The sequence below is a fragment of the Centruroides sculpturatus genome, unplaced genomic scaffold (genome assembly GCF_000671375.1).
Source record: "Centruroides sculpturatus isolate CEXI.00-Female unplaced genomic scaffold, Cexi_2.0 scaffold1620, whole genome shotgun sequence".
Taxonomy (NCBI): Eukaryota; Metazoa; Arthropoda; class Arachnida; order Scorpiones; family Buthidae; genus Centruroides; species Centruroides sculpturatus.
Window position 1 is genome coordinate 134659 of NW_019385785.1, and position 26207 is coordinate 160865.

The following is a 26207-nucleotide window of genomic DNA, read 5'->3' on the forward strand; positions in this document are numbered from 1 at the left end:
CAAAGAGCACGGGATTCGACTGGCGTACAGAAGATGCCCCACGATTTTCCGCATCCTAAGGAACGATAAGGACCCTCCTGATCGCACCAGACTCCCCGGAATCTACTCTATCCCGCTCCGTGACAATAGACAAAACGCGGAACTACTATACATCGGCTCAACCAAACGCTTCTTAAACACCTGCCTACGTGAACACCAAGCAGATATCCGGCACGGGAGGCTGACCACAGCCCTAGCCACATATGCATCGGACCCCAAAATCGAAGTACACTTCGAGAAGGCTACCATTATTGTCAACACGCCCCACCAGCAGCAACTCAGATGGCTGGAAGCAGCGGCTATCCACAATGCCGACCGGCTAACCACCTGCATTAACCGGAAAGAGGAACTAACCTTGTCTCTGGCCTGGCAATCACTATTGGACGCCAACCCACCGCTTCCCCCCCCACCGCACGGCCGTGCACACAGGAAGCGACCCACCCCCTCAGAACCAACACCCGATCCTAGAGAAGAATAATATACACTCCATCCGGGGAATTCTTTCAGCTGACCTGAAGAAGAGCGAATAGAATGCTCGAAAACGTTTGTCAAGCGATAGTTAACGTATACGCATAGAGCGCCGGTCACAGGTTCCGATAGTGTGACAACGTTTTATATTTAAAATGGTTATTAAAAATAAAACAACATATCTATAGTTGTACAATATAGATTATATGATAATTACACCAATGCAAAAGCAAGGTAAACTAAGTGAAACTCAAACCAAACCACTTTCCAGGCTGTAAAAATGTGTTAGAGCATGCATGTTCATTAGCACACTTGGATTTAATCTTGGGAGGAGCAGAGTTAAACAAACTTTTTAGTGCAAATTCAATAAAATTCCTACCTTATGTAACTGCTAATTCATAAGTAGCATAGAAATATACATGACAGTATAAATAAACGGAATATTAGGAAAAGATTTTTGGAAAAGTTTTTAATGTTTCTTTCCTTTTTCTTTGGAGGTTGCCTGGGCCCCTTGGCCTCCCCTCTGGATGCATCACTGGGCAATGTTAGTCCTTAAAGTTAATATATTTTGCTTTGTTACCTGATAACAATCTTAGAGGTTTTTTTGAACTCTTTCTTCCCTGTGGGCACTAAGAGGGCCTTATTTAGCAAGCCAATTATGGGTTCAGCCAGGCCCACATATCCGGTCAGACCACTCCCTGAAAAATTCCTGGGGATTTTTTTACCCATCCAGATTTGATCCCGGGTCCCCAGACTTCACCTTGACCACTCGGCCAAAACAATCAGAGGTTGGAAACATTTAATTTCAGCAAAATCATTTTAACTATAAAGTTATTTTTGCTTTATTTAATTTCCAAACTAATCTCCAGTTAAATATCTTACTAACTTAACACAGTTAAAAATCTCATTAATGAATGTTTTGTATTGAAAAGGAAAAAAAATAAATACTGTATTCATAAAATTAAAATCTTATTAATATGAAAAAATCAAATTTTAAATGAACATTTACAAGTTACTGAGCATTCTGCACCTCTGCTCTGATTCAATAACTAATTCTTGCTGTGTGGCCACATTCTTAAACAGTGCAATGCTGTCTCAAGCATTGCATCAAATCATAAAATGCAGCATCTCAACTAGTGGAATTGTTGTCTAATTGGAAGGTGTAGATGACATCGCATTGTTTAATAGTGTTGTCGTAGGAGGGAACTACACAATTGTTCTAATAGAATAATTTTTATTTCTTTTACTTGTTTCCATCAGCAATAGTTTTAATAAAAACAAGTTATCTAAATATATAAAATTACTTGTCCTGACTGACTGAATGACTGATTTGTCATTACCCAGAGCAAACTGCTGAACCTAGAGGTGAAATTTGGTACACAGTTAGGGTACATCATGAAAATGCACACTAAGAAGGGAATTTTTGGAATTCCCCCACAGGGAGAGAGGGAGAGGATTAAGGCTTAACCAGAAGAACGGCTTCTACTGTACTATTTTAGATGCAATTTTTCATTTTCAACTATGTTTAATTTTCATTGAGTACTTAGGTGTATTAAATTGATAAATATTTATAACAATGTCTGAAATGTTATCTATTTCGATTTTAAAAATGTTCGAACCGTTTTCAATTTGAATTTATTATTGCATATTGGTTCGATTATAGAACGATTGTAAACGTTCCAGAAAATTGATCAAATTGAAAATAGTTTGTTTGATTCTCGACAATTCTCATCGGTATGTGTTATATAACAATTACTATGGTTGTTGAAATACTGAATATAAATAGGGTTTGCTTGCAAAATCCTCACGGGCACAGCCACTAGTACACAATTAAAATTGATGTAATTACTATGTAATAAAAATTGAGACATTGTAATTTTATTTTTATTTGCAGCTGCTTCAATTCCGCTGTGCTTATAGTGAGCTACCACTGGTACTGTATTTATAGCAATAAATAGCAACTGATAGCAAATATGCTGTCTATTGAAAATGTACAGCTTTTTGTTAACTAAAATGCTGTACATTATTCAGCATGGCTACTTGCTATTAAGTTTTCAGCAGATGTACCAAAAATGTATTTAAGACCACAGAGGAGGAGAGGGCAGGACCAAAATTTGAAATTGAGGAAGCAGAACTAGAATTGACCTCTTAATAACTTACTAAATTATTAAAGTAAAATTTAAAGCAAAGCAAAGCATTAAGTTTTATATTCATATTTAACATTATGACAAAAAACTTACCTCATCAAACCAAATAACTGGAAAATATGTCACATTGTGAAGATATGCAAAGTGGCTATTATAAAAAAAATTTGTTTTAAAATCAATTATTTATAATTCATTAAATATTTTATATAAACTAATATAGTACATTACAATAGAATCTCTAAAAATTTGTAATTTGACACAGTTAATATTTTTTACTTTTCAATTTTTTATATTCAACATCTATTATTCATAATCTAGGATCAAGAATCAGAATGTGCATAGTTAACTTCTAATACTTAATTTCTGAAGCAAACTGAATGCAAATTAACTTAAATATAAAAATATTTATTTAAAATCAAATTTGGTTAAATATTTGTTTTTTTATTATTAAAAAAAATTGATTAAATATGTTATAATTATATGAATTTATTAACATGCAAGATGGAAATTATTTTCTAATATAACTGAAAATTAAGATGTTTATAATTTACTTTTGATAAAAAACTAATGAACGTTATACATACTTAATTTTAGTAAAATTTTGCAGAATTAGATTTATTTGTAATTTCATAGCAACATTTATTGGCATTCCCAGATTCTGAAAATAATAATAATTATATAAAATAATATTTAAAAAATAATCTCTGCTTTATATAAATAATAATTTAATGTTTTAAGATTTGTTATATCAAACTGAAAATGGTTTAATAAATATTTTTTTTTTATTTGCTACAGTAAACCTATTTCATTAAATTCATTAATACAGTAGGGGCTAAGCCCTTGACTGTACTCAGCAGATCAACACCAGTATTCTGCATTATTTTGTGGAGATTTTCACAAATTATGTTGCAATTTATGATTCTTTATATAAATATAAAATTAATACTGCTGATTAAACAAAAGTCAAAGAATAAATCAATAATAAAACAAGATATGTTGATTAAATCAAATTTTTGACCATACAAATAATTTTAGGTCAGTTTAAAGTCCTTTTTTAATATTCCAACTAGAGACAGATGGTTAACAACTTTAAAACCAAATACATGATAGTCAATTGTATATTATATATTTTTTTAGTGAGTGATATTGTGAAGAATTTTTAATGCTATGTTGTTGACATTGGATCTTCCAAGAAAAGGTCGGCGTCAATTGTATATTGTATATATTTTTTAGTATCATATCTTTGGTTTTAAAGTTGTTAACCATCTGTCTCTAGTTGGAATATTAAAAAAGGACTTTAAACTGACCTAAAATTATTTGTATGGTCAAAAATTTGATTTAATCAACATATCTTGTTTTATTATTGATTTATTCTTTGACTTTTGTTTAATCAGCAGTATTAATTTTATATTTATATAAAGAATCATAAATTGCAACATAATTTGTGAAAATCTCCACAAAATAATGCAGAATACTGGTGTTGATCTGCTGAGTACAGTCAAGGGCTTAGCCCCTACTGTATTAATGAATTTAATGAAATAGGTTTACTGTAGCAAATAAAAAAAAAATATTTATTAAACCATTTTCAGTTTGATATAACAAATCTTAAAACATTAAATTATTATTTATATAAAGCAGAGATTATTTTTTAAATATTATTTTATATAATTATTATTATTTTCAGAATCTGGGAATGCCAATAAATGTTGCTATGAAATTACAAATAAATCTAATTCTGCAAAATTTTACTAAAATTAAGTATGTATAACGTTCATTAGTTTTTTATCAAAAGTAAATTATAAACATCTTAATTTTCAGTTATATTAGAAAATAATTTCCATCTTGCATGTTAATAAATTCATATAATTATAACATATTTAATCAATTTTTTTTAATAATAAAAAAACAAATATTTAACCAAATTTGATTTTAAATAAATATTTTTATATTTAAGTTAATTTGCATTCAGTTTGCTTCAGAAATTAAGTATTAGAAGTTAACTATGCACATTCTGATTCTTGATCCTAGATTATGAATAATAGATGTTGAATATAAAAAATTGAAAAGTAAAAAATATTAACTGTGTCAAATTACAAATTTTTAGAGATTCTATTGTAATGTACTATATTAGTTTATATAAAATATTTAATGAATTATAAATAATTGATTTTAAAACAAATTTTTTTTATAATAGCCACTTTGCATATCTTCACAATGTGACATATTTTCCAGTTATTTGGTTTGATGAGGTAAGTTTTTTGTCATAATGTTAAATATGAATATAAAACTTAATGCTTTGCTTTGCTTTAAATTTTACTTTAATAATTTAGTAAGTTATTAAGAGGTCAATTCTAGTTCTGCTTCCTCAATTTCAAATTTTGGTCCTGCCCTCTCCTCCTCTGTGGTCTTAAATACATTTTTGGTACATCTGCTGAAAACTTAATAGCAAGTAGCCATGCTGAATAATGTACAGCATTTTAGTTAACAAAAAGCTGTACATTTTCAATAGACAGCATATTTGCTATCAGTTGCTATTTATTGCTATAAATACAGTACCAGTGGTAGCTCACTATAAGCACAGCGGAATTGAAGCAGCTGCAAATAAAAATAAAATTACAATGTCTCAATTTTTATTACATAGTAATTACATCAATTTTAATTGTGTACTAGTGGCTGTGCCCGTGAGGATTTTGCAAGCAAACCCTATTTATATTCAGTATTTCAACAACCATAGTAATTGTTATATAACACATACCGATGAGAATTGTCGAGAATCAAACAAACTATTTTCAATTTGATCAATTTTCTGGAACGTTTACAATCGTTCTATAATCGAACCAATATGCAATAATAAATTCAAATTGAAAACGGTTCGAACATTTTTAAAATCGAAATAGATAACATTTCAGACATTGTTATAAATATTTATCAATTTAATACACCTAAGTACTCAATGAAAATTAAACATAGTTGAAAATGAAAAATTGCATCTAAAATAGTACAGTAGAAGCCGTTCTTCTGGTTAAGCCTTAATCCTCTCCCTCTCTCCCTGTGGGGGAATTCCAAAAATTCCCTTCTTAGTGTGCATTTTCATGATGTACCCTAACTGTGTACCAAATTTCACCTCTAGGTTCAGCAGTTTGCTCTGGGTAATGACAAATCAGTCATTCAGTCAGTCAGGACAAGTAATTTTATATATTTAGATAACTTGTTTTTATTAAAACTATTGCTGATGGAAACAAGTAAAAGAAATAAAAATTATTCTATTAGGACAATTGTGTAGTTCCCTCCTACGACAACACTATTAAACAATGCGATGTCATCTACACCTTCCAATTAGACAACAATTCCACTAGTTGAGATGCTGCATTTTATGATTTGATGCAATGCTTGAGACAGCATTGCACTGTTTAAGAATGTGGCCACACAGCAAGAATTAGTTATTGAATCAGAGCAGAGGTGCAGAATGCTCAGTAACTTGTAAATGTTCATTTAAAATTTGATTTTTTCATATTAATAAGATTTTAATTTTATGAATACAGTATTTATTTTTTTTCCTTTTCAATACAAAACATTCATTAATGAGATTTTTAACTGTGTTAAGTTAGTAAGATATTTAACTGGAGATTAGTTTGGAAATTAAATAAAGCAAAAATAACTTTATAGTTAAAATGATTTTGCTGAAATTAAATGTTTCCAACCTCTGATTGTTTTGGCCGAGTGGTCAAGGTGAAGTCTGGGGACCCGGGATCAAATCTGGATGGGTAAAAAAATCCCCAGGAATTTTTCAGGGAGTGGTCTGACCGGATATGTGGGCCTGGCTGAACCCATAATTGGCTTGCTAAATAAGGCCCTCTTAGTGCCCACAGGGAAGAAAGAGTTCAAAAAAACCTCTAAGATTGTTATCAGGTAACAAAGCAAAATATATTAACTTTAAGGACTAACATTGCCCAGTGATGCATCCAGAGGGGAGGCCAAGGGGCCCAGGCAACCTCCAAAGAAAAAGGAAAGAAACATTAAAAACTTTTCCAAAAATCTTTTCCTAATATTCCGTTTATTTATACTGTCATGTATATTTCTATGCTACTTATGAATTAGCAATTACATAAGGTAGGAATTTTATTGAATTTGCACTAAAAAGTTTGTTTAACTCTGCTCCTCCCAAGATTAAATCCAAGTGTGCTAATGAACATGCATGCTCTAACACATTTTTACAGCCTGGAAAGTGGTTTGGTTTGAGTTTCACTTAGTTTACCTTGCTTTTGCATTGGTGTAATTATCATATAATCTATATTGTACAACTATAGATATGTTGTTTTATTTTTAATAACCATTTTAAATATAAAACGTTGTCACACTATCGGAACCTGTGACCGGCGCTCTATGCGTATACGTTAACTATCGCTTGACAAACGTTTTCGAGCATTCTATTCGCTCTTCTTCAGGTCAGCTGAAAGAATTCCCCGGATGGAGTGTATATTATTCTTCTCTAGGATCGGGTGTTGGTTCTGAGGGGGTGGGTCGCTTCCTGTGTGCACGGCCGTGCGGTGGGGGGGGGAAGCGGTGGGTTGGCGTCCAATAGTGATTGCCAGGCCAGAGACAAGGTTAGTTCCTCTTTCCGGTTAATGCAGGTGGTTAGCCGGTCGGCATTGTGGATAGCCGCTGCTTCCAGCCATCTGAGTTGCTGCTGGTGGGGCGTGTTGACAATAATGGTAGCCTTCTCGAAGTGTACTTCGATTTCGGGGTCCGATGCATATGTGGCTAGGGCTGTGGTCAGCCTCCCGTGCCGGATATCTGCTTGGTGTTCATGTAGGCGGGTGTTTAAGAAGCGTTTGGTTGAGCCGATGTATAGTAGTTCCGCGTTTTGTCTATTGTCACGGAGCGGGATAGAGTAGATTCCGGGGAGTCTGGTGTGATCAGGAGGGTCCTTATCGTTCCTTAGGATGCGGAAAATCGTGGTGCATCTTTTGTACACCAGTCGAATCCCGCGCTCTTTGGCTATTTTTCTATGTACAGTCTTGAGGTGAGGGTTGTATGTGATGGGGATCCGTGCCGGGTTATCTCGTTGTGGGTTGGCAGCGATCTCTGCGGTTAGGGTGCATTTCCGGCATTGGTACTGTTCAATTAAGCGGTGCGTCATGTTCGGGAATCCGTGTTCAGTTGCTATTTTTTTTTTTATGTGGGCTAATTCATTCGTCAGGGCTTGCTTGGTGGATGAGTGTGAGAACGCCCTCTCCACAAGAGCCCTAAATGCGGCTGCCTTGTATGGGAACGGATCACAGGAATCGGCTGGTATGTACGTGGGGGTGGATGAGGGCTTGTGGTATACGGCTGTTTGGATGGTGGGTCCTACTATCTTTATTTCGATGTCGAGGAAATGGACCTCCTCTGTGCTAGCTTGCTCCAGCTCGACCGTTAGGCCGAAACGGTTGTCGTTAACGGTTCCGACGAAGGATGTCATGTCGGGTATCTCCTTCCATAGGACGTATACGCATAGAGCGCCGGTCACAGGTTCCAATAGTGTGACATCATTTTAAATATATTTTAATTTTTTGCTTCTCCTGTTTTTATGTTTGCATATTATAGGTGAAGTTGAAATTCCAAATTGGTCTACTATTTCAAATGTGTTACCTGATGACAATGATCTCCAGTAGAAACATATAGAAACATTTTATTGGAGTTATAAAGCAAAAAAAAAAAAAAAAAATTTATATTGAAGACAGTGCCGTAATTAGCCATTCCTGTGCAAGAATTTGTAATCACTCCCCTTAATTAGGTTTGGGAAAATTAATAAAACAAATACATGGATTTTGGGCTCCCCTTTCAAGTGGGCCCTGTGTGGGTGCACCTGTTGCACCCGCCTATTTATGGCACTGATTGCAGAACATAAAATGTAACTTCTATCATTGTGAAAATACTTACAAAAAATTTAAACATATTAGTAATTACTTATCAAAGTTGGTTATAAAATTTGTAAGATTTACGTATAAAGTTGTCATTTTATTAATAATACAATATTTTTGAACCCAGCATTTATGAAAAATGAACTAGATTAAATTTTTTATANTTATATTGTTTGAAGTTTTTTATTCTAATTATAATTATTTAAAATCCCCATAAATGCCATCATTCTGAACTGTTTAATTTTGTCCTGGAGTTTATTTTATAAGTTATTTTGATTAATCATTTTTAATTAAAATTATGTGCATGTATAGTACAATAGGATCCACTTAAGCAAACTGCTTCTTTACCCAATGCTGTGTTAGAGGAGAAAATCAGCAAGTGCTCTTATTGGGAGTCTCACTAATGTAAAACATAGAGAGCACCTGATAATAGAACAGTCAAAAGCTGTATCTACTGCATGTTTAGAATAGCAGTCCATATAAGGAAGCACTATTATAAGGAATATAAGGGTCTATCTTTAATTTTAAGGTACGATACATCACTGCCCATGGTGCATGATGGCAGTTGTCTACACCAGTGGTTCCCAACCTTTTCTACAGTATTCTTCCCCTATGGGATTCATATGCAATGGCACCTTCCCAGCATGTGCACAAGTGTTTATTGCTGTGTATTCAGTTTTTATTTTTGTTTATTACAAATTAAATGATACCGGTAAGGTTTGATTGAAATTATGAAGCAAAAATACAATTGCTCCTACTAAAAATAGATATAACTACCTATACAATTCGCACAAATAAAATAAAATGGGTAAAATTGTACAACCAAGAGTTTATTCCTCCTGAATAAAGTTTTAAAATTATATATTTTTTAAATTTCCATTTTTTTCTTAAATTGTAAATATCAATGTGGAATTTAAGCTTGTTTTGAATTGCACAAATGATCCATGTTTGGTTCTAACCCTGTCAGTCCTAATGCAGGTCATTCTCCACATTAATTAAGCAGATTTCTGTACTTGGATTTTCGGCAATGTCTGCAGTTAAAACAAACTTCGCACAGATAGCTCGTTGGAAATTGAAGGGGCAGTTCCAGAGCACTTTTTGTAATTTTTGTTTCGACCTGAGAGCCAAAATTCTGTAAGTGAATTTTTGTGAAAGACTATTTTTAGTGTCTTGTCACCCGAAAGTTCAAGTAGTCTTGACCAACGATGCTTAATTCTGAAATATCACTCTGTTACGGAGAACTGATCTCGAATCCAATCGTAGGTGTGACTGATGATCTGAGGAAAGTAATCATCAAACTGGTTTTTCAGTGCAGATAGGTTCACCGCTACTCTTTCTACTACAGAATTTATAGTAGTTATTATCAGCTTACTCTGGTATGAATTTGGTAAGCAGTGAAAACATTTCTAACTCCACAGTCGATACATCTAGCTTCTTCACGAAGCCTTCAATTTTGTCCTACGCATCCAGAATATAAGTTGTGCAAAACAGCACACTATTAGGTTGCTGAAATAACTAACATTTTAGTACAAGTTACCAAACCAGAAGCTAAATGAAATATGATTCATAGACAAAATACAAAATTTTTTTTTTTCAATAAAAATGAATGGCCATTTTAATAATCTAATTCCCGGTAAATTTTAAACATTTTTTTAAAAAACGAGTTAAATCTTAAACAAAAATCAACGTAAATATTATGGTTCTATTTCTTTACTCAAAACCATTATCTGCCTATAAAGGCTCTTTCTCACGGAAAAATCTGTACAACGAATTTTGAGAAATTTTTCTTTTCCGTACCACCAAACCAGTGCAGAAAAACGTGTCGAGCAACTTCTAACTTTTCATTTACAGAATACCAAAAAGGACTTTCTCGTACTGATAGCAATCAGGTAGAGATTTAAGTCGTCACCATGCGTGGTCTCGCTTGCGTAATAGTTACAAAAGAATATAGAATTTGAAATAAAAAAAGCAATCGGGATTTTTTAGAATCGTCTATAGAAGAGATTTAAAAACATTCTCATCCATTGACACACACAGGCATGCCAACTAAATGCTACAATAGCGTTGTCCTCCGTCTTGTCCGTATCGGCTGTGACGTCATTATAATAATAGCCAATATCGGATTGCTTAAATTCTTTTCCGGATCTGACGAAGTCCCGATGTATATTTCGGATGGGACCGGTGTAGAATTACTTTTCTGTATTCTTTTCCGCATTACTTTTACGCAGTGATTTTTCTTGCGCGAGAGCGATCTTAAGAAGAAACGAATCGAAATATTTTTATTTGAATACGAAAGAAAAAAAAAATAGACAAGGATATTTTATATTGATTTTATTTTAGATACATTTCAAATGTTTAGAGGAGAAGGTGGTATTATGGAACCCCAATTACATTTTAGTGAATTGTAAACAAGGTATCATAACTACACCCACAAAGTACTTGTAACTATTAAACTAAATGTTCCTAATTGGATTTTTCGTTAGTGTAACTATAGGTATGGTTTTGAAGGCTTTTGTACAAAGTCAGAAAGTAGGCTTAGAGAAAATCGGGTGGAAATATGGAACCTTACTGCATATTTTCAAAAAATGCTTTAATGTAGCCAAAAACAAATAGAAAAGTACAAAGAATGTTAAATACATTTACTCCAATGTATTTTAACGCAAAAATGATTAATAATAATAATAGAAATGTACAAAGAAGCTAATCATTTACAAAAATCACAAATATAATGCTCCGTTTCAACATCAGCACAATCTTTGTGCCCACATTATTTTTCAAATAAATAAACATAAAAATTTGAACTTGCTTGTAGACTATTTACCAGACGATACTGTCACTTCGCGCATGCTCAGTTTCGCTATTTTGTAAGCAGACGATATTTTTTCATGAAAAAAAATGTTTATTTTGATTGTTATCTTGCATTTTATTTCTTGCTAAGATAGTATTTAAATTTAAAAAATGTTTTCATAAATAAAATAAAACGTAAAAACATTATTTTATGGTTTGAATTTGTTTGGTAATACTGAACACCAGGGGAGTTGGGTTCCATATTAAAAGCACCAATGGGGTCCATATTTCACGCATCTCCATCTTGGGTTAACTTAATTCCTGTCGGCACCAAACTTTAAAAACGTAAATCACACAGATTAATATAATGATCATTTTTAATTGATTTTTCGTTCCTGGACGAATCGTGTATTATGTTTTTATTAACCTGTTGGTGATTATTTTGGCATACTTTTGCGTTTGAGCTTGATTTTTCCTTAATTATTGTCGGGATAAAATCGTCCGTCATACGATTTCCCACGCTTTTTCGTCTTTTCAAACGAACGACGGTTGTCGCCATGAGAACGACAATCTGGCGACTTCGGAAACTCGACCGCGGATTGGCTGGAAGCCATCGAATGACTAGCGGACGTCTAGTAGCGCTACTATGCGCTGATTGGTGGAATCCGATTTGCTTCAATCCGTATAAAAGGATTGAGGTTAGGTGGGAAGATTGGTTCGCCTAGGATATATCAAGGGAACTTACGTTCGTCTAACTTCGCCTAAGCTGGCCTAGAGGATTGTTTCGTCTCGCTGTGCGGTGAATAACGTTGGAAGGAGTTCGTCACAAGATGTCTTTTCGACGGACCTGTTTTCGTGGATTAAAGGTATTTGAACTTTGTTACACCTGACGTTTTGTAATTGTTATTTGTGAACTTTTGTAACTGTACATACGTTTTACTTGTAATATAAACGTTTTTCAGGAAATTCAACGACTATTATCATCAATACTTTACACGTAATTTTTTTTGCAGGCGTGTGGGGACAGATGAGTTGCGCAGGGCCGGCGCACTGATTCGCCTAGACGGCCATTTAACTTTTTGAAAATACGTCGACATCAGAATGAAAGGTCCATTTATGGATTCGATACAGGATCAGCATCAGCCGTTCGAATAGTTTTGCGACGTGAGAGGTAAGAGAGATCGGCCAATAAGAGGAGCATATCGTCGCTGGGCGACCCGGTTTTAATGATCGGAACAACGGTAGAAGAGGTCCAGTCTGGTGGGCAGGACTCTGAGGTCGTTTAAGAGATTGAAGAGAGCCTAGAGGCCCACATTTGGGAGGGTCCGTGTGCGCTTACGCCATCTGGACTCGGTGTAGTGTTCCGAAGATGGTGTATGGCTCGGCGGAGTTCGAGGAGATGAAAGGGGGGAAATCGTCAAACTTTGGGGCCTTCAGCCGTGATCGTCGGCGGGGATCTCAGCCGACGGAAGATGCGATGGAGGGGGAGAGAGGCACACAAACGACCCCACAACTCCAGACGAGCCTGACGGCTCTTCCGACGGAGTTTCGCTCCTAATTGTTTATATTTATTCCACCAGGAGTGAGACGTCCGCCTGCAGGCTAGGCGGAACGCACGATGTTTAAGCGCTATAAGGCGGCTGCATTTATGCCCGAGGAGAGAATGGAGCGAATTATAGTATTAGAGGACCGCGTCTCACGAATAGTGTCTACAAAGGCGTTATATGAGGCGGGAATAGATTCCTCGGTGGTCCAAAGCTGATTGAGGTTATTGAAATAACGACTCCAGTTTGTAGTAAAGTGTAAACGAGGGTAGTCGTCGGGTTAGGGGTGCCCGAGATAAATAGTGATCGAAATAGGAGCGTGGTCACTGGTTAAGGTATCCACGCAAGGGCTCCACAAGGCGGAACCTAACAGGTCCGGGGAGCAGAAGGTCAGGTCTACAGCTGATGATCCGTTTGGGTGGAAATAAGTTGGTTTCCCTGAGTTCCAACAGCATAAGTTCGCGGATGAGAACCAATCGAAGAGGATGCGGCCCGCGATGTCTGGGCGTTTGCACTCGTTATCCCAATAAGGATGATAAGCGTTCCAGTTCCCGCACACTATGCGAGGGTGGTGATTGCCCCGCAAAAGGGGATCCAGTGTCTTCTCCAGTCCGGCTTTCATCTTTCGCCGTCGACGCAAGCGACTCCACGTTGCCAGACGAAGAAAATATGAACGTCTACACTTCCAGCCAGCATTAATGTCAATTTCTTCCGCGGCGCAAAGGTATCGTCGGCTTTACAGTACAGGCGTATTGTCTAAGCACGGAAGGACGACGATGGCAGTGGGGAAAATATTAAAGTACTTAGTTGCAGGTTGTGTTTATCTACTTATCACAAAAAAAGTTTTTTTAATACGGATGTCCGTCATATCGGTTCATATTGTCGTATCGGAGACAGTTTACGTAGCATATACTTGTGTAATTAATTAAAATACGGGTATATATACAGTATATACACGCACAACCCATTTTGCTTAATATATCGTATTTCGGTGGTGTAAATTTATATATAAAGTATATTATTTGCCTTTTCGTTTGTAAGAATCTCGATTTAATTGAATTGTAAATATAAAACGGACCGGACGGGATACTTTAAATGACCCACAAAAATTACGATAAAACGTAAATACTAGTACATTAATTAATAAGTCAAAAAACGATGAAACTTGTTATAAACGGAAGGGTGGGTTTAGGCAGAGCTCGAATGTCCAGTTCCAAGGTGATTTCCTAGTCGCTTCGATGGTTGGGAAATGTGTTCGATATTTTTGCGTTTATATCATTTACGATTTAAGCGACTAATAAAATTCGATATATGGATTTGTCTGTTTTTATTGATAGTTATGAAGTATGTATAATTTTTCTAATATTCTTCCTTTTTTATCATGGAATTGCCAAACCATGTAATTATTAGTTGAATTTTAAATAGGTCAAACAAATTTGTTAAAATTTTAAATGTCAAACTGATTTTTCTTTAAATTTTCATTTTCATTCTGCTGTGAAAGCATGTCCCCTGCATTTAGGACATTGTTATTTTCATTTAGCCATTGGACTAAGCAGCGAGTATGGAACTGGTGTCCGCACGGTAAAACTGTCAGACTTTCTCCTCCTTGAATGTCACTAATGCATATCACACATGATGTTTGATTGGAACGACGAATGTTAAAATTAAGATAAACATTACTTGTTGCTGAATATAATTTTGTATTGTATCCACGCACTTCTGGCACTCCTAATATTTTGTGGAGTGCCATTAATTCGTGGACCACGACGATCGTGATGGCTAATTGTTGAGAAATTAAACGGTCTATGTCCAGAAGCAGTTTCAAATCGTGCATTTTGGTTTAGCAGCAGAGCAGGTGATAAATGCTGCGAAGTTTGTTCAGAAGTGTAAACTTGTCCCATATTATATGCAATGGCAATTTGTAATTGAATTAATGGCCCACTAGGAGGTCGATTAACGTTTGTTATTCTTATTCTTCTTCGTACATTTCTATTTGTTAGAAGTAAAGATAAATGGTCCAGAAAAGTTTGGTGATAAGACCGCATTCTCCTCCTCCTCATTTCTTTCTGTGCCAGGCATTACTTAATAATTATTTATTCTTGTTTTGTCGTAATTTCTTTCCTTAACAAAATGACAATCGAAGTTCAATGCCTCTTTGAGAAATTGTTAGCACGCATTGTTGAATGTTTTAATTGTCGGCCCAGTTTGCTGGAAAAAACAAATTTTTTTTCTAGCAACACATTTTTCTGACAAGTTAAATTAAAAAATAAAATTAAAATCAACTTTAGATTCGTTGTCCATTGTAAGCTAAAGTATATTTTTTTTCAACAAAATCATTGAAATTCAATTCGTTTAATAAATCAGACTCAATATTTACGACTGAAAGATAGAACAACCTATCATGCAATATTGTAATTCGGTATTTTTTTTTCGTATTTTAATTAAGAAAAAGAACGTTTCTTAGTGCAATTCGTTATCAGAAAACAAATAAATATGTCGGAACAGGTAAACCCTCCGTTGGGAATTCCTTAAGGGAGCCTTCGAGCTTTCCTTGGCTCCGGGTCTCGCACGTACCAAAGACGAGCCTGAGTCAAGTATACACTGCAAATAATTTTTTATATAATGTTCCAAATTATATAGTACTGAGAATTTAAAATCCACTAATGGTCTAAAAATCTGTCCCACCTTGTGGGTTTTAAGTCTAATATTAAGTTGAGGGATATGTACATTATTAAAATTTACTATCTTCTTAAAATCTTGACTTGTGAACTCTTTTCTATGTTTTCATTAATTTAATTAGTTTCTTTTTAATATCTTCTGTTGGATCACTTGGCAAAACTTCATATTCATCTGTAGCTACTATATGTTTTTTCTTTTGTTGTAAGTCTGAAGTGCATGAGATTTATCTGCTTTTATAATAGAAATTTGTTTATTTTTAAAGAAACTTAATTAGTTTATTTGTTTTTTTATTAATTTTAATTGATATCGAAATCGAAAAAATGACACAAAATGAATAAGATTGTTAATGATGAAGTAATATTTAATGACGAGTGGGACTCTTCATGTGAACAAAATGATTAAATGTAAGCTAAAATTTTAGGAAATGGCATAATAGTGATGATAGATATTATATGTAAATATTAATACTTTGTAACGCTTACCACCTAATTTTCATGTAATTATGTATATGGACAAATGCACATAAAGTTTTTGTAATCCATTCCCATATTTTTTATTGTTATCACTGTTTGTAAAGAAAATATTATATGAAAATGTCTATTCATTTGAATACTATTACTTTGATTTGTTATTTTTTCAAAGCTTATGCTTGCTAAAGCATGTACCACTTTGTATCACAATATCCCCTATATGTAAATAATGTATATAATATGTAAATAATTTGAGGTATTGTGAATTTTTATGTAAGTTGGTGGAAACAAATACCAACTCTTTAAGTAACTTGTGTACGGAAAACAAAGTTTTAATGTTTATAACTGCTACAGCATGTTGCTGAAATGTAAGTTAATTAGTATTCAATAAACTTTTATTAAAAAAAAAAAAAACATAAAAAACGTTAAAAGGGCATAAATAAACGATATAATCGTATTTTCTGATGGCATAATGTCATATTTTTATTTAAAAACTAGCAGGTAGGCCCGGCGTTGCAAATAAATTGAACCAAAGTTTGCCGGTTCAATTTATTTGCGATATGTGTAGGGCATAGACAACTTGCTATTAAGCATATTTCATTACTATTTGTTTGAGTTCACTAATTCATTTATATTGCTCTTAACTTGCATTAGGATGTTTTCAATTACAGTATTATCTGTTTGATTTTTTGTAATTAATTTGTGTTTACATTTTCTTTATTTATATATGTCTTTTAACTCGAATTTCGTTGTTATAATAATAAATACATTTTTGGACTTGCATTTCTTTGATTTAATTAATTCATTAATTAATTATATAATTATTTATATAAATCTCCTTAAGGACTTATCCCGAGATATCTCGGGCAAGTTCTATAGCCTTACATAAAACTCGGGCGTTTGGACCCTCTGAAAAAAATTTTTTTTCAACTTTTGGATGTTTTTTAGGTCTCCAAATTTTTTCAAAAATTTTTACCCGCGCGAAAAAATTTTATCGCGATTTTAATTTACTTTTAATGACACACGATTAACGCTTAATTGTTTTTAATGCGATTTTTTTTTATCAAATTTAATTAATCGTTCTAAAGTTGTAGTGCACGGATTTTACTTCGGTAAAGTTATTTAAAGCTACTTTCTGATATCAAAAACGGCCTCCAATAGTTGTTTAATTTTTTTAATTAATAGATTTTATTATATATAAGTTTAATTAAGTCGGAGGGTCGGAAATCGCAATAAAAATTTTATTTTTTAAAAAATATTTAAAAATATACGGCCAGCTAGTATTCACCCTACTTTAAACCCTTGTCCTCCCGAGACGTCTGAGAATGTCCCGGGAAACCGACACCAGCTGTTGTCAAGGTCATCCAGCTGTGTAAACAATGGCTCATTGCTGTCAAATTTCGCAGAAAGGGGAGACAATGGAAAATAAAGTTTGGAGCTTTTGCTTCAAAATTAACGCAATTATTTTGTATTTTTCAGTTTTAAATATCTTTTATGTTTAATTACATTAATATCATGAATTGGAAAGTCGCAAAGGAGTTTTAATAGTGAATTCCAATTTATAAATTGTCAATAACAAATTTATATACCTGTCTATCTTGCCCCATTATTGTTGCCGAAGTTGTCCCTATACCAGGGGCAACTTCGGCAACTGCTATCTTTTTATAAAGTTATTATTCTTATGATTATTTTTATTTCCAAACTGATTTTAACCAGTTCTATAGTAAGGTAACATTCTACTAGACAATAAACAAAGCTTTTTTTCAGTTTACAGCAATATTTGTTACACTAAAATTAAATTATTCTTAACGTGCCGAAGTTGCCCCGTCCTCCCCTATTAACATTTTCTAAAAAATATGTCGAATTTTAAAATGAAATATTTTAATTTTATTCGTGCTGCACAGGTTAATATCAGCTTGGCTTCTCAGAATTCCGCGACACAGGAGCTGAGATTTGGGGTCTCGCGCTACTTGAATGTTTTTAAATATTAATTTTTTAAAAATTACATATTAAAGTTTTATAAAAAAAAATCTCATTTTGTAAGAACAAATCTTTTATATTTGTTTTAGATAGGGATCTCGAGAATTTTTGACGTGGTATTTAAAATTATAGTTAAGTCACTGTATAATACAGTATTTATTGTAGTAAATGAACCCTGTTTACATTTCATTTTATTATATAACACTATTTGATTTAGCTTTAATTTATAATAGTTTATATTTTAAGTAATATTTACGTGCCATATTTTTCACATAATAAATTTTATTCGTCAATTTAAAATACAGTGGAACCTCTATATTCGTGATTAATGTGTTCCTAAGGACCTAACGAATATGGAATATAGAAACAATTTTTCTCATAATAAATAACTGATATTCAACTGATCCGTTTCCATCCTGAAAAAAAGTACAAGAATAAAAATGATGATGTTTGTAAAACTTTACTGTACTAAATAAATACAGTAAAGATAGTGGTAGAAGGGGAAGAACAGTATTATTAATATACTATATTAATAAGTCTTCTAAACAATAATACTATATCAATTAAAACATTAGGCAAATCCAATTATGATCATAGGGTCTGTTTTGCCGATGATTCAGTAGCACTCTATTTAATAAAGAACTTGTCCAATGTTGTGTTTTTTTTTTTTTTTGTCTGCTTTTTAAAACTTTTCTGAAGTAGGCAATTACATTATCATTGAATGTATTTGTATTTTGGTTGACTATAGCAACATTTGGGTGCCACTTTTGAGCGATCAGAACTTGGTTTCTTGCATTGATTATTTTTCAATAATTCAACAACACTCACGACGACCGCACAAAGCAGACTGATTGACTGCAGCTAGCTAACACGGCTAGCTGATCGGCGCGGGCGTGCAATTGTAGTGCCACTTCCGGTGTTGGGAATGACGACGAATACAGAAAATACTGACGAATATGGAAAAATAAAAAAAAATCATTAAAATGTAACGAATATAGAGGTTCCACTGTAATTTAAACAGCATGATTTGATCTAAAAATTGGGTTAGGATCAAACGAATCATTTCAATTTTATGAATCAATTCGCTTAGATTCCAGTTTGGAAGTTTTACAGATACTTACTCTGTGAAATAGCCTAATTACGTAAAATATTGCGATTGTGGTTTAAAATGATTTATTTAAAAATTAATTTTAATATAAGTTTAAAGTAAATAATCGTAAATATCATTAGAATTTTAATCATTAGAACCTCATTAATGATTTCCTCTCTTACAATCTTTCGATTTAGAATATTTTTGAACGTGACTTCTTTCGGACAATCGAAAATTAGTTCGTCGCTTTTTTATTTCTGATTTTTTAACCGAATTACTTTTTGGAAAATATTCCTTTCTTTTCTTATAGAGAAATGCCATAACACTAGCCATGTGTTCCAACACTTCTACGATAGTTATTGCGGAAACACCAATGTATAATCCCAGACATCCACCGAGATCGGCAAAGAGTTGAGGCAGCTGAAAATAAAAATTTTCAATAATATAATTGAAATATTTTAAAAAATAAATATTATATTCCTATATCGCTTTCTCGTTAAAGTAAATGTAAATATAATTCGTAGCGAATCCTCGATGATAGATAGAAACTCTCTTAACGTTTGAATGACCTGACCTAGCAACATTATGGTTCTTGACCTCATCGATATACAGTTGCGTGCAGCATACAATTTGTCAAATGTCCAAAATATCCACTCTAGACCGTTTCCGCAATTTTTATATAACTATTCCGTTAATGTCTCCTCCTCCGCCATTCGATCTTAAGAATCATGCTTTCCGACATGTTTTTATCATTATTGTATATATGTTTTAAGTTAGTCGTAAAAACCTACTTTACAATTATATAAAACATGTTTATTGAAAATAATTTTTAGTAATATGTTAAAGCATTACCGTGTAAGCGGGAATATCTCTAACGGATAGGTAATTCATTTCTTGAATATAAACGTGAACCCTCAAGAAATTTTTCCTGGAAAAAAATTGACGTTAAATATTAATATAACACAGAAAAATGTGAATTAATTTATTATATTATTAATACCTAAGATTATCCACATCTAATTCGTCACTTCCGTTTTTAAGCGTTTTATTCGTAAGAAAAACTGTTAAACTCTGTCTTAAATTTGGCCATCTTTTCAATACATAATTTTGATGTCGAACGTTTGGCCATTCCGACCTCGATACTGTCAGATCGTATCTTACGTCCCTAAAAACACCGAATTACAAATTCATTGCTAATTATTTTAATAAAGAAGAGATTCTAAATATAAAACTTACGTGCAAGCGGGTAGACAAAACTTCTGACAATCGTGATCTACGTTGGCTCTAGTAAAACTTCTATAAAATCTTGTGCGACATCTCGCTTTGTTTCGTAAATTTTGTTAATCGATGAAAACGTAAATAAAGAAACTTGTTTACATTACCTACCTTGTGTTGTGTTACAGGGATCGCAGAATTTATTGTTTACCGGAGTTACTTCTTCGACGCATCCGCAGTTCTTCAGAAGATGAATATCGCGACATAAAGTTTGGCAATACTATTTTTATTAAATTAATGATAAATTATATTATAATTATTACAAGAACTTAAAAATACGGTAATACGGTATACTTCGTAAGTGTAAACATTGTGAATGACGGCAAAAGGAGCTTGACTTTGATCTTGTTTTCGTAAGAAATGAATCAGTTGACTACTCTGAAAATTATCGTAACATCCTCGATAAGGTGCGGGTAATCTCTCGATCTTCCTCTAGAATTATATGAGATAATTACCAAAATATAAATTTATTTTAAAATACAGTATATAGTTTGTTTTATGAATAAAATATAAAATAATGTATATAATATTTGGCTTTTTTCGCTTTGTGGGGGCACTAGAAAGCTTTTTTGCCAATTTTCATCATGGGTTTGCCAGGCCCTCAATGAGGACGACCTGGTGGTAAGGAACGAAGTCCGACATATCCGAGACAATTCCACCCGCGAAAAATTCAAATTTTCGAGGGAATTACTCATCCTGATTCAATTATGAATTCTCCAGATCGGTAGGCTGATGCCTTAACCGCCCATCCGGCCGTTAAATGAAAAATATTAATAAAATTTACAATTATAAAATATAACGAAAAACTAAAAATTTTATTTTTATTGGAAGAAGAAAATGATTTTCATAGTAAAGGCAAAATTGCGCGGTCTTTCATAAGAAAGCTCAAGGATAAATAGAGATAAAATCTATCATAATTTACCATTCTCACTCCGACATAAGTTTTAGTTCCAGGTTGTAATACCACACCCCCACCTTGCAGGGTAGGATAGGTTCCTTTCGGGTGTACTAATAATCGTGCACCAAATTCGGGAGACACTAAGTCCAAATAATCTTCGCGCTCTATATTTAATGTCAATCTCAATCCTAAAATTATACAAACTTAATATTTCTCATCTAAATCTGTACAGAAATGTAAATAAAGTCAAACTTACCTAAAGAAAGTCCCGTCTTTTTAACTTTTCGTAAAGGTTCTTTATCGACTACGATGGTATGGCACAAACCATAACGGGGCGAAGGATATTGATCCAATAAAACTATCGTCGAACTACGAATATTATTCAATTATTAAAAAGGTATAATCTTAATAAATGTAAAATTAATTTTAACTTACCTGTCATTAAAGCAATTTCTTGCATTATAAGTGCATTGAGTGATCAAATCCTGCGCTTGATGTCCGCATTTCATCAAGCTATCTTTAGTCGCAATAACGCTCATCCATACGTCACTTAAGTCCATGGTTTTACTCTTTTTTAAAAATTCGTTTTCCGATCTGAAACATATTCCTCGCTCTTCGATTTCGTCGTCGTCGTCGTATTTATCCGGGTTATAAAATTCGGATACGGACTGGTGAGTTTCCAAAAGATGTTCTCGAATAGAACTCTTTTTTAATGGATTGAGATTGCAAACAGTTAATGCGGGAAAATCAATATGATCGGCATGAATTTCTTCAGTAATAGTCATTCGCGGATAAGATAAATAAGTCAGTATCAAGTAAACACTGTGAAATCCGCATCCCGCTATAGCAAATAAAAATACAACCGACCACATCAATCTCCTAGCGTTATCTTGGGAACTGGCTATCCTCTGCACTCCATGAGCCGACGATCTGTAAGCAAAAGATCGACACAAACCACACAAAGAACTATTTTGACTTTGCGCTTCTAAATTCAATTTTCTCATAGAGGACGAAAGGACCGTGTGATCGCAAACTGACGTAAACGACGGCTGACATCTAAATGATGCTTTCTGGATATTCTTAGAAACTACGTCATAAACATTCAATTCAGTTAATCATCAAATGAAATTTTCATCTTTTCAATTTTATCATTTACAACTAATACATTTAAATTTCAAAACAATTTATATTAATTATTATTTATTACATTTTATTACGACAAAATTAGAAATCTCTCGTAAAAAACTATTTAATGAATATAAATTGAGTTTAAACGTTTCAGACTCGGCCAATCTAACGACAAAAGATGTGTGAAAATATGTATATTCTAATTTAATGGAATTTGAATCTATATTGAAATTTTAAATTTTGTTCAAGAGCATCTAAAGCGTAATTTAAAAACAGATTATTGCTCGAGTATTTGACGATTTGTAGGACAATTATTACTTATATACAGCTATTAAAATTACAGTATATAATATATACAGTACTGAATTTTTTTTTAACTTAATAGAATTAAAATATCCTGTAAACGTATATTCTTTACATTATAGAACCGTAAATGGTTAAATTTTCTTTCATGGTATCTTGTAACATAGAAAATATATTTCTTCAATTTTTTCGCATTAACTGTTATATATTTAAATATACAATAATTTACATTAGAAACCGTCAACAATTACATCATAAACTATTAGGTGCATTTAAATTATATGTAAACTTCTAATAACAAATGTAAGACTCGAGAAAAACTGATTTTACAACAGTAATACGATACCTCAAACAATGCTTCATAAAGTACAGATTAAGATTTTTCTAGAATTTTGCCTAAAGTATTTATTATTTCTAAAATAAAAAAGTCATGAATTCGGGCAGTACAAATATTGCCGTCCAGTACCGACCAGTTACTATTCTAAAGGATATAATGATTTTCCGCCCGAATCTTTTTTTTTTCTTTTCTGGGTCACTATCATTATCTTCCTTTTCTCGGATAAATTCGTCCAACCAAAAGTACACAATTTGACATTTTTGTTATTTTGTGGTGAAGAGAGAAGTATCCGAACAGCCATTGTCATATGGCAGAAGTAGAAAACTGTCGACGATATATGGCATCCATGTAATATGTGGGTTCATTAGCCAATAGAAATCAGTCATAAAGAATGCCAACCTCTTATTATATAGGGCCACTACTATATAAGACCTGGAATTGAATCTGGGAGGAGAATTCTCAGGAATTTTTCACGTTCGGTCTGTTCCGGATATGTCGGGTTCTTTCTCTCACCCCTCGGCAACTCTATTGTAGGCCTGGACGAACGTTAAAATGGGTACGGAAAAAGGCTTTCTTATTACCCATCAGTAGCGTAGCCAGAAATTTAGCAAGGAGGTGCAACCAAAAAATTCAAGGATATCGAATGTTGTTTGAATAAAACTGCAAAGCGAAAGTACACAAAATTATATGATATATGTTTTATTGAATATAATTGGTTTATAATTTTATATCAACCGAATATAAAGTCGAACTTCCAGCAAGGGTCAATTTATTTTTTGAACAAAAATGCATACAAAATAATTTTCAAACAATGGTCACTCCCTAGCCACTAAAAAATTCAATTTTTAACCTTCCAAACAATGGCAGTGGCCATTATTGGCAGGTTATCAATAGTAATTACACTGACTATAGTAATTACAGTGCATTATTATTTATACCTTATGAAGTGACTACAGTGCGGACTATTAAGGCTGGTATACACGGTAAGGAAATCCTCAAAGGATGTGCTTAACAGACGAAAAAAACTCGGATATAACTGGCTGGATCGAACATAGTAATTTACAAAACTTATTAAAATATCTTCCAACGTATAAAGGATTATTTTTATTTAAAAATGGATAGATAGAAAAAAAANAGAAGCAAACAAATGGTGATAATAGAGAGTTGACTATATTTACTGAAAACAAATATTTTCAACTTCTTAACAGGTCCTCACTAGGTTATATAAACACTTGAAGCTCAAGTTTTAACTACTATCAATATTACCAAAGGTTCAGTGTCCAATAGCAATGGAAAGCTAACATTGCTTAATCAAAGTCAAATCACATGTAAATTTGTTGGATGTTAGTTTCTTAGGCACTTACATACAGTTTGATGTTTGAATATGCAACATAAGTCTTCTGTTGCTATTGGATACCAACTTTTGGTGCTGAGGAAAGTAGTTAAGAGTTGGCTCTTGTACCTAGAATGCAATGAATAGAATTTGAACATTAGTGCAATTTGAAAGAAGACATTAAAACATTTGTTTTCAGTGAATAAGTTTTCTGGATAAAATATTTTTTAAATTTACATTATTTCAGTTATTTATTTCTGTTATGAGATTTGTGTGTTTTGGTTTGTTAGAAAAATTCAAATTATTCTTACATAATATTTTGTTTCATAGTATTATATATTAAGTACAATAAATTTATGAAATTTCAAAAATATATAAATATTAATTATATAAATGACTAATATTTATATTATTTCATAACATACATTTTTAATTTCAAAATTTTAATGGATGAATTCAACTAAGAAAAACAAATTATAGAATATAAGATGATAAATATGACATTTTCTGTTTAGTAATATTTACAGTATATTAGTAAATAAAAATATATATAGTGCTTAAATGTCAAATATGTTGCAATGATATTTTTTGTAGCTGATAAATGTGTATTTATTTACAAGAAAAAATTGATAATTGTCAAAAACTATCATTATGCAGAAATGAAATTAATAATAATTGTGATATTGATGTAGAATTTACACAATGAGTTCTTATTTCATATAAAACAATAAAACTTGTACATGCTATACAGTTTGTTTGATTTGGCTACTCAAGTGCCAATTGTAAATTTTATATCAATTATATTGCATTTGGTCTAGTGTATTCTACTAATATTTATATCATGTTTATATCACATCTGCAGTTTTAAATTACAATTTTAAGATTAAAAATTAACAGAATGATGTATGTAAGACAATGCTAAAGTTTAGACAAGAAACAAAAAAATGATATAACTCAAAATCTCAAAAACAAATTTTTGTTTGAATTCAAATTATAATTTTATAAGATAAAATTGATCATGAGAATTAATTTGTATTTAAAAATAGTAATTGCTATAGTGTAGATTAAATATTAATATTCCTGATCGTAAACTTATATCATCATAATTTTTTTGATACCATGACAATTCATGGCATCAAAAATTTCCAGTTTGGAAATTTAATAATAGAAAAAATATGTTGCTCTATTATGCAGATATATATATGAAGCATAATATAGATAGTTTAATAGAATCTTAATCTCTTACATAAATATCTGCTGCTCTGAGATAAAACTACATTTATAGTAAATTTTTGGATTTTTAAAAATTTTTTCAGTAAAATTTGAACTTGAACATTTTCAAGAAAAACTTTCCTAGCAGTTTTTTATTTTTTTAATAAAATAATCAAATTATTATTCAAGCTTAGTTTTGTGATACATTGAAATATATTTCAAACTTGACTTTTTTTTTATTTAGTTGTTTGTTTAAAATTTCAAATGAATTCTCTGTAACAGAAATTTGGGTTATTATTCAATAGGTTAAGTTTTTCAGTCAATATTAATTTTTGTTTTTTTTGACTTTCCACCCTGTGTGCATTAAGGATTTTTTATTATTCCAGTTGTGGCCAAGCACACAATGGGATGGTCAGGTGGTGAGGAACAGAGTTTGATGCATCTGTGATGGACCACCCACCAAAATATTTGTGTTTTCAAACTGCCAGATTCAATCCTGGGTTCTCCATAGTGGCAGGCTGATGCTTTAACTGCCTCGGCCATCTGGTTGGCTAATATTAAATTTCAAAACAAAGTTTAAAAAATTTGTGAACATTTTATTTACATATCTTTAT

At 32.6% G+C, this 26207-nt stretch overlaps 2 protein-coding genes and 2 long non-coding RNA genes across 4 annotated transcripts in view; 2 read left to right on the top strand and 2 right to left on the bottom strand.

Annotated features, from left to right (window-relative positions):
* LOC111642123 overlaps positions 1-4905 on the top strand; it is a 13640-nt gene extending 8735 nt beyond the window's left edge. The window contains exons 2-3 of the long non-coding RNA XR_002759514.1: positions 4339-4412; positions 4849-4905. This is a non-coding gene — a long non-coding RNA (uncharacterized LOC111642123). The remainder of the gene's footprint in view (positions 1-4338; positions 4413-4848) is intronic.
* A 2238-nt stretch (positions 4906-7143) lies between these two features.
* On the bottom strand, positions 7144-8115 carry LOC111642120. The gene has a single exon (XM_023388401.1). It carries the CDS (start codon positions 8113-8115, stop codon positions 7144-7146), a length of 972 nt encoding a protein of 323 aa, XP_023244169.1.
* Positions 8116-11577: 3462 nt separating this feature from the next.
* Positions 11578-16468, top strand: LOC111642116. Its single transcript, XR_002759513.1, has 2 exons — positions 11578-12210; positions 12358-16468. It is a non-coding gene; the product is annotated as an uncharacterized LOC111642116 (long non-coding RNA).
* A 2801-nt stretch (positions 16469-19269) lies between these two features.
* LOC111642121 (amiloride-sensitive sodium channel subunit gamma-like) lies at positions 19270-22323 on the bottom strand. Its single transcript, XM_023388402.1, has 9 exons — positions 21716-22323; positions 21537-21649; positions 21305-21468; positions 20677-20814; positions 20494-20602; positions 20344-20428; positions 20108-20272; positions 19960-20035; positions 19270-19527 (listed from the first exon to the last, which is right to left on the bottom strand). Exons 1-9 carry the CDS (start codon positions 22282-22284, stop codon positions 19270-19272), a joined length of 1677 nt encoding a protein of 558 aa, XP_023244170.1. The 5' UTR covers positions 22285-22323.
* Between the last annotated feature and the right edge of the window lie 3884 nt (positions 22324-26207).

Excerpts from the sequence above, each read along its gene's own strand:
- LOC111642121 (XM_023388402.1), bottom strand. The coding sequence starts at position 22,284 with ATGAGAAAATTGAATTTAGAAGCGCAAAGTCAAAATAGTTCTTTGTGT. Across the intron at positions 20,273-20,343 it reads TTTTGTCTACCCGCTTGCAC|GGACGTAAGATACGATCTGA; the intron begins GTAAGTTTTATA and ends CGGTGTTTTTAG. Across the intron at positions 20,036-20,107 it reads TTAGATGTGGATAATCTTAG|GAAAAATTTCTTGAGGGTTC; the intron begins GTATTAATAATA and ends ATTTTTTTCCAG.
- LOC111642120 (XM_023388401.1), bottom strand. The coding sequence starts at position 8,115 with ATGACATCCTTCGTCGGAACCGTTAACGACAACCGTTTCGGCCTAACG.